Source organism: Lagenorhynchus albirostris, chromosome 3 (genome assembly GCF_949774975.1).
Source record: "Lagenorhynchus albirostris chromosome 3, mLagAlb1.1, whole genome shotgun sequence".
Taxonomy (NCBI): Eukaryota; Metazoa; Chordata; class Mammalia; order Artiodactyla; family Delphinidae; genus Lagenorhynchus; species Lagenorhynchus albirostris.
Window position 1 is genome coordinate 158970686 of NC_083097.1, and position 9189 is coordinate 158979874.

The window sequence follows — 9189 nt, forward strand, 5'->3', positions numbered from 1 at the left end:
GACCTAAGAATTTAAGAGCCATTATCACAGGGTTTAACACAACCATTTCACAGATAGGCCTAATTAAGGTCAATGAAGGGCAAGATGTGTCTGGAACCAGAGCAGGTGGCATCACCGACGTGAGCCTCAATTTCCTCACTTGGAGATTGGGGGTTAGGGGTGAGCAAGAAATGAGGCACTTGTCCAGTCCCTAGGCCTCCAGGGCCTCCCAAATCCCGGAGTCGCACCGCCCTCCTAGCACACCCTTTCCGGAGACTGGGAACAGGTGTGGACTGCACCTCATTTGCATGTTTGGCCCCTCCCCTAGGACGCACCTCCCCATCTCGCCGCCAGGCGACGCCAGAGGCAAAACGAAGAGGTTCACGCGCGGAGCGAGCTCCGGCTCTGGGTCCTTGGCTGACCTGCCAGGTAGGACCTTGCCTTACTGTCATTTTCCAGAGGAAAGAAAGGAGGCGTAGAAAGGGGAGGTGACTGTCCTACAGTCACACAGCCGGGAAGGGGCTCCAGACTAGGGTTTTTGATTTCTATATTCTGCTGTCTCCTCGTGAATCCCCAGGGTTCACCAGGGACAGGGAGACTCTGAGCCCTCGCTGAAGGTCCTGGACCCAGCGCACACGACACCAAATATTGAACTGCATCCCGTGCAAACTACAAATCTGTTGTTAAAGGACTGCTGTAGTTTTGCGCATGAAGCATGTGAACAACGCCGTTTAGTGCACGGTGGGCCGAGGGTTCTCAGCACCATCATTTGATTTTGGTTTGCATTTTCCCATTTTGGAACTTGTAACCACCCCTCCTCCCCAAGTCTTAAAGATATTTCTAGAGGCCCTTGAAAAGCTCTCCCTGCTTCACCACCCCGGCCGCTGGAGAACCAAGACAGGTCCTGGGCCTGCCAGGTCCTGGGGGGGAGGGGGAGGGAGGCCTCACACAGAAACCTCCGTCATCGGCCCTGCGCTAGGTCTCACCCTCCACCTGTGGCGGGGGTGGGGCGTCCGAACTACCTCAGGTCCCGCCCTGCTTCTCCCCCGCCATCTCATTACACAGCCCCTCGCCCCCGCTGAATCCTGAGGGTGTGGAGGGTGGGCCGCAAAAAAGACCCTTCCTGCTCCCCACTTCTCGGCCTTTACTCTGCATCCGGGGAGCTCAGAGCAGCTCCACCCTCACCGCTCCTCTGCTCTTCGGGCTGGGCTCAGAATACAGACCGCCTCCCCAGCCCGCGGCTCCGGCCTGACGCTACGTCCCCTCCCTCCTCCTGGCCTGAACTCAGAATGGTCCCCTCCCTTCACCCCGACCCCACTTCCCGTCCCGCTGGGGGTCATCAGAGATTCTGCTTGCTCTAACCGTCAGCCTTCCACCATGGGGCCTCAAAACAGCCCCCCGGTCCCGCCCACTACCGGGAGGTCGGGGGGGTGGGGGTGGGATGAGGGCTTATCACAGACTCGCCCCTGTCTGTCTGTTCTGTCCTACCGGAGGGTTCAGAGCAGACCCCCACCCCCTAGCCCCACCCACCCTAGGGGAGGGGGAAGGACTCCTCATAGACCCGCCCCTGTCCTCTCCCACCAAAGGGATCAGAACAGCCCACTTCCGCCCCAGCCCCGCCCCCGCCCTCCTCAGGGGTTTCATCATGGACCCCCCCAGTCCGGTCCACCCCTCCAGGGTCAGAACAGCCCCACTGACCCGCCCTCGGCCCCGCTCTCCTGCCCGGGGTCGCCCCCTCTACCCCGGCCTCGTACGCCCCGCGCAGTCGGTTCCACTCTGTACTTGCGGCGGCGCAGTGGTTCGGTGAGGCTCCGCGGCGCGGGGTCGTCCAGGTCCTCTGGCAGCAGGAAGCTGCGGTCCAGCACCTCAGACGCCTCTTGCCAGTTGGCGAAGCAGGCAGGGCCCAGGCGCCGGATCTCGTCGGCCGCGTCGAGCGTGAGCACATCCCCATTCGGCTTGAGCACCACGACCGCCGGCAGGCGCTCCACGGAGAACCGGCGCCCGAGGTCCCTGCGGGGCGGGCGGGTCAGTCCGGTCGGACCCTCGTCCTTGACCCTATGCTGAGGAGCCCCACCTCCCTCCTCCCAGTACTTACTGAGCGCCTTCTGTGTGTACTGTCCCATGCCGGCCTCTGGGGATGCCCAGGAACCAGAACAGGCCAGGCCGCACTGGCCTCGGGCTTTGGCTCCAACACCCCAGACATGCTCCCACCACAGGGCCTTTGCACTGGCCATGTCCTCTGCCTGGAGCACTCTTTCCAGACATCTGCGGATTAAGACCCTGTATGCTGCAGACACCTAACCTTAAATCTCAACGCCTCTCTTTCTCTCTGCTGATGCGTGGCTCTCAGCATCCAACACACTGCATAGTTTATTTCTCCTGTTTGTCATTTTCTCCCACAATAGAAAGTAGCTTTCTCCCACAATAGAAAGTAGCTTCACTAGGGCTACTTTCTGTCCCTATTCACGAGTGTCCCCAGTGCCCGAAACAGTGCCGGGCACAGAGTAGATGCTCAGGAAATGTGTGTGGGATGAATGAATAAACACTGACAGATTCCATAAAGAGATACTAAACTGAGTAAAGGACTTACGGTCAGAGAGGACCTCTTTAAGGAGGTGACCCTGGAGCTGAAATCTGCAGGAAGAGGAAGGGGAGAACTGGGGAAAGTTTTCCCATGCAGAGTGCGCACAGCTGATGCAAAAGCCTGAAGGTCAGAGGGAGATTGGAGTGCAGCATTGATCATAAAGGCCCTGCAGGGCCATGGTAAGGAGTTTTTGATTTTGTTTTCTGTATGAGAGAGAGCCAGTGAAAAGCCATCCACAGGAGACCCCCAGACCAAATCTCCCATCTAGGCCAAAGCCCCACACGGTCATCATGGAGTCAAGTAGGCTACCAGACTGGTCCCATCACCCATGATTCTTAACTTCCACCCACGGGGTTCTTGGGTGGCCCTTTTCCAGGCCTCCTTACAGAGACACATAGTATTGATACTTGCAAAATCCCACCGGAGTAGGTTGCCAGACTTAGCAACTAGAAATACAGGACACCCTGTGTGAATGAATTTGAACTTCACATAAACAACAGATAACTTTTTATAAGTATGTCCCTGCATCACGTGGGACACAGTTATACTCAAAAATTCTTCATTGTTTACATGAAATTTATATTCAACTGGGTGTCCTGTATTTTATCTGGCAACCCTGTGTGTGGGAGGGGTAGGGGGTGGGGACTCGCTCACACTGTCTGGATACTTGCCTGGGTGAAGGCTTTGTGGAGAGGACCCTGCCTCAAACAAGGTCAATGTTTGGCTATGATCCCCTTACAGCTGGCATTTCTTCCCCCAGGGCAGGGAAATGTTCACCATTTGGGGAAAAGAACCTCCTCAGCTGCAGAAGGCTGTGGGAGTGAGCAAGTGTGCCAACTCTGATAATGTTGGGTGGGGATGAAGGTCTCCATGACCAGAAACTTCTAAGTTCTGTAACAAAATTGATGACATCAGTAGAATGGCACAAAGTCTGCAACTCACTTTGAAATGGTTCAGCACAAACTCCACGTGCATGGAGATAAAGCAAATGGCAAAAATGCCCAAGGGTTTCATTGTGTGCTCCTTCCAACTTCTTGGTATCTTTGAAATTTTTCTTTTATTTTTCCTTTGGCCATGCCACACGGCTTGCAGGAAACTTTTCATAGTAAAAAATTGGGGTTTAAAAAGAATGAGGGACTTTCCTGGTGGCGCAGTGGTTAAGAATCCGCCTACCAATGCAGGGGACACGGGTTCAAGCCCTGGTCCGAGAAGATCCCATATGCCGCGGAGCAACTAAGCCCGTGCGCCACGACTACTGAGCCTGTGCTCTAGAGCCTGCGAGCCACAACTACTGAAGCCCACGTGCCTAGAGCCCGTGCTCCGCAACAAGAGAAGCCACCGCAATGAGAAGCCCGGGCACTAAAACGAAGAGTAGCCCCCTGCTCGCCGCAGCTAGAGAAAACCCGTGCACAGCCACAAAAACCCAACACAGCCAAAAATAAGGAAATAAAATAGAAATAAATTTATAAAATAAATAAATAAAAAGAATGAAAGTCTCACTGTTGAAAAGGGGAAAGTCTGCAAATAGCCACAAACGATCACACTGTTTATTGGGCAGCTCCTTGGACGGCTGGAACTCAACCATCTCTCTCTCTCAGCTCCAGTGCCCTCCATGGCTCCCAGCTACTCTGAGGATCACATCCACGCTCATTAGGTGGGATTTGGGGCGCTGCTCCACATGCTGCCTTCTTACTCCTGGTATGACTGTTCCCTGAATTGGCTGTTCTTTCCCTGAATTCCTCCAAGCCTTTGTCTGGGTTATGTCCTCTGCCTGGAAACCCTTCCCTTTCCTCACTCTTTACCCTCCTATCCTCCTTGTCCTTGGTGGTGGTGGTGGTGGGGTGTCTCTCTTTAAAGCCATTTCCTCTGGGAAGCATCCCCTGACCCCCAAATCTCAGCAAGGTCTCCCCATGATATTTCTTCATGACATCCTCCCTTTGTCCTTGGGAACTACTGCAGTTCTTTATTATGTATTTATCTGAGTGTTTGAGTCTTTGTTTCACGTTTGTGCTCCCCCCTTCCCAGGTTGTAAACTCCCCAGGGAGCTGGATGGAAATGGGCATATGTACCCCTCCCCCGCCCCTCGCCCCCAGTTCTCTGTTCTGATTGGCCTACAGAGGGTGCTCATCAACTTCAGATGGAACAGATACCTCAGTAAACAAATACTTCACTTTCAGCAGAAACAGCCCCTCCTCCAGGAAGCCCTCCCTGACCTCTCCTCTTACCTCACCTCTTCAGGTCATCCTCGAAGGGCAAGAAGAGCCACTTCTTGGGCATGTCCCTGAGGAACAGGTCCTGCTGCTCCTCTGTCGAGTCCTGGGACACGTACACCAGAGCCAGCTGGGCTGCCCGCAACACGTAGAACTCATCCGTGAGCCGCACAAAGAAGTCCTTGAGGATGGGTGCAAAGGCCTGGCACTTCGGGCACGAGCCGGCACCAAAGAACAGCAGCACCAGTCGGTTTTCCAGCCGGCGGCTAAGCTCAGCCTCCGTGTCCAACTCATCCTGGTCACTGTTGTTTCGGATCAGGACACGGCCAGAGAACAGGCAGGCCATGACAACCCTGGCTGGGTGCTGGGGACAGGGCGCAAGGACCTTGTGTGACCCCGAGCCTGCTGACTGGCTGCTGTCCCAGGATTAGGAATTTTTAGGAGGCCAGTTTAGAACCTCACTAATCTGCCTAACCTCGACCTGATTCTTTGCTGCCTCTGAGGGCAGGGGGTCAGCTGCTCATGGGCCTGTCTCAGCAGACAGCTGCTAAGGCATTAAAGAAACAGGCTGACATACTGGTGTGAAAATATTTTGTTAAATTGTGATGTAAAAAGATACGTGCCTCTTCATGAATGCATTCGGTAATCCTAAACCACAGGGCTCGACTAATTAATAACAGTGATTTCTAAGTCGAGATGAGCATAAATGATATGTCAAGGTGTCTGCCTGCCATGACCAGGATGTCCTGTGAAATTATCTTTGATTTACACTGGTGACAAAGTCACAGAGCTGGCCAATATCTGCTTTGATAGGACATGAGAAAACAGGCTAAATTCCAGTTAGAAATTAATAAGAATAAACTTTTTTTCTTCCCTTCGCCCTCCTGAATTCTGTCTGAACAGCCCACCTTAAGATTCCATGGTGAGTAAGGGTGAAAATCATGGTCACAGTATTTTGCGGCCCTCTCCCACCAAGCGCTGGGAACTAGTTCTCCTCTCCTTGAAGCCAGTTGGCTCCTAACTTGCTTTGACCGATAGAATGTGGTGGAAGGTGTGAGTTCGCAGGATAAGCCTTATTCTCACCTCCCACTTTCACTCTTTTGGAATGTGGCCTCCAGACGCCCCATGTAAGGAAGCTGATCTAGCCCAGAGGTTGGCAAACTTTTTATGTAAAGGGCTAGGGAGTAAATATTTTTGACATTTTAGGCCATAGAGTCTCTGCTACAACTTTGAATTCTCTTATTATGCAAAACCATCTCTAGACAATATGTAAATTAATTTATGTGTCTGGGCTCCAATAAAACTCTATGTACAGACACTGAAATTTGAATTTCATAGGATTTTCATGTGTCGTGAGACATCAATCTTTCGATTTTGTTTTCAACCGTTGAAAAATGGAAAAACCATTCTTAGCCCGCAGTGAGCAGGATTTGGCCTACGACCCGTTCTAGCCTATTGGTTGAGAGGCCACATGGAAGAGAGCTAGATGCCCAGCCAACTGCCACACGTGTGATCTTCCAGCCCAGCCACTGACAGAATGTAGCACAGTGACTGTGCCAGGTGAGACCAGCAGAGGGACGCCCAGGTGTTACTGACCAGGGTTCTTGGCCTCCTTAATCAACAGAAATTGATCAGAGGCCAGACAAGAAGTTCAGGCGAGGCTTTACTGGGGCCCCTGCTGCAGGCCCCTACTTGCAGAACCAGTAACAGTTTCCCTCGCTGGCTTGCTTGCTCAAGTGGGGGGCGAGCTGGTTCCTTATATGGGGTGAGGGGAGGGGTGTGTCCAGGGGTTGGGTCGGAGGGGCGGCTTACGTGGTTTGCCCACCCCTTTGGTGGTGGTGTGTGCAGGGGGCATGCGCAGTACCCCGCTTTTGCTCCCAGCTCTTCAGAAGTGGCAGTTGGGGTTTTTTGGTCTTTTTGTATCTTGTCCATAGTTTGCCCTAACCGTGCGTGCAAGCAGTTCTTTTTAGTCCCTTATAGTTTCTTTGTATTCATATTCTGTTGCTTGAGGAGACTTTTTGTCCAGGTGCAAGCACTGCAGCAAAGGGTCCCAGGTCCCAGGTCCCAGCCTGTCTCACAGGCAACCCATGGGATCCTGAGAAATAGCTGCTTAGCCTTGGATGAAGCCACTCAGTTTGGGGGGGATTTGTTATACAGCAATAGGTACCCAGAACACCAGGTCTTGAGGACTTTTCTGGACCTGGGGAGATGTGAGAGACGGAAAGAAACTTAGTATTGGCTTTAAACAATAACAAAGAAAACCACAAAATCCTCATTCTCAAGAGTTTAACCTACCTTGTCAAGGCTTTGTGACTGGGCCCATCCCTGATGGGTCCACCTTTCATTCTGATAGGGGTAGAGTAAGATACTCACACAGCTAGAAATCCCACTAGGGGAAGATAGAGAAGGACTTCAGGAGGCCACCCGTAAACTAGACACCAACCAGGAAATGCCCAGGTCATCTGGCAGCTAAATCAGAACATTTTGAAACTAAACACTTACTTAGGCCACTACCACGGAAAAAATGGATACAAGACCTGCATTTGGCATTGTGAGGTCTGTAAGATAACCCGCCCTGAAAAACTGCATTCCGGCTGGTAGCTTACAGAGGAATATGGGGGAAAGGTGAAAGAAACTAGGGGAAAGGTGACATTATACTGAAACCCGAGATAAATTAGCATATTTTAGTATATGTTACCACCTTTTTACTAATATATTGGGTTGGCCATAAAGTTCGTTCTGGTTTTTCTGTAAGAGTCTATGGAAAGACCCGAACGAAATTTTTGGCCAACCCAATACATATGATTTAAGTAGCGCTATGACAGTCCCAATTAGACCATACAAGCTTAAAGGAGGAGCTAATGAGGTAAGCCTTGACATCTACCCAAGAATGAGGAAGAAGGGGGTATTCTTCCCTACCTACTTTTTCTTTGATTATGAAAATGTAGCCACCTTTGTTCTCAGGACAGCAGAGCTCCCTTGCCTGCTGGCAAGAGTCCTATAGTATTAAATCCACTTCTTGGCACTTCCCTGGTGGTGCGGAGTGGGTAAGACTCTGCTACGCCCAATGCAGGGGGCCTGGGTTCGATCCCTGGTCGGGGAACTAGATCCCACATGGATGCCACAACTAAGAAGTCCGCGTTCTCATGCAGCAGCTAAGACTGGCACAACCAAAAAAAAACCCACCCCACTTCTTACCTATCACTTCGCCTCTCGTTGAATTCTCTCTGCACCAAGACACAAGAATTGGAACTTCAGTAAGCCCTGAGACCAGGCGTGAAGTTCCAGCTGGGAGATTGTGTGTTCAAGTCCCATCTGCCAGAGATTGTGGGTTGGAGTCCCATCTGAGGTGTGCGGTTTCAATTCCCTTTAAAATTTCCTGGTTAGATTTTCCTCCCTCCGCCAGAACCATGGGAAGTCCCAACTTATTGTGAATTCAAGAGATTACTGAGAGCAAAATTATCTCAACAATGGAGAACTCTTCTAAGATGTTTACAAGGTATGAAAATAAAGGGAAACCTCACAAAAATGGAGTTGGGAGGCCAGAGGGGGAGCTCTCATGCAGTATTACTCAAGGTCAATTACAGGAAGAACTGTCAATTACAGGCCCGGACAGAAGAATCATCAATAGGAAGGAATCACCAATTACAGGCACCAAAAGAAAGGAAGTACATTGCATCTCCTACAAGAAATCAACTACCCCAGGAACTCAGCCAATGAGAAACTCTCATCACCCTGAACACTCAGTTTTCTCCAGTGGATTTTCCTTCCAAACAGTGCCTCTCAACTTCCTCCTTTTTCTTTTTAAGTAAATTTTTTTTAAATTTTAATTTTAATTTATTTTTGGCTGCGTTGGGTCGTCGTTGCTGTGTGCGGGCTTTCTCTAGTTGCGGCGAGTGGGGGCTACTCTTCGTTGCGTTGGGTGGGCTTCTCTTGTTGTGGAGCACAGGCTGTAGGCACATGGGCTCAGTAGTTGTGGCTCATGGGCTCTAGAGCACAGGCTCAGTAGTTGTGGCACACAGGCTTCGTTGCTCCGCGGCATGTGAGATATTCCCGGACCAGGGCTCGAACCCATGTCCCCTGCATTGGCAGGTGGATTCTTAACCACTGCGCCACCAGGGAAGCCCCCCTCCTTTTTCTTTATAAAATAATGTTCCTCTCCTTTTTATTGTCATTGTTGTTGTTGGACTTGTCTATGGTTTTCGCTGTAGGTTGCTTGTCCTGAATTGTAATTCCATGCTATTTCCCCATAAACCCATCTTTGCTGGTAGAATAACTTTATTTTTCAGGTCAACATAGGTGTCAGGCTTGTGTGTTCAGAACAGCCCTACAAGGCCTGTATGGTTTTACTCCCTTTTGCAGGTGAAGCACAGAGCCTGGGAGAAGTCACCCAGCAAATGATGCCTGTCAGGCTGC

The 9189-nt window shown here is 51.3% G+C and overlaps 1 protein-coding gene and 1 long non-coding RNA gene across 2 annotated transcripts; one reads left to right on the plus strand and one right to left on the minus strand.

Annotated features, from left to right (window-relative positions):
- Positions 1-1658: 1658 nt before the first annotated feature.
- NXNL1 (nucleoredoxin like 1) lies at positions 1659-5135 on the minus strand. The gene is made up of 2 exons (XM_060144709.1): positions 4794-5135; positions 1659-1989 (listed from the first exon to the last, which is right to left on the minus strand). Exons 1-2 carry the CDS (start codon positions 5117-5119, stop codon positions 1659-1661), a joined length of 657 nt encoding a protein of 218 aa, XP_060000692.1. The 5' UTR covers positions 5120-5135.
- Positions 5136-7534: 2399 nt separating this feature from the next.
- LOC132518655 (uncharacterized) lies at positions 7535-8514 on the plus strand. Its single transcript, XR_009539926.1, has 3 exons — positions 7535-7639; positions 8180-8272; positions 8380-8514. It is a non-coding gene; the product is annotated as an uncharacterized LOC132518655 (long non-coding RNA).
- The last annotated feature ends 675 nt before the right edge of the window (positions 8515-9189 follow it).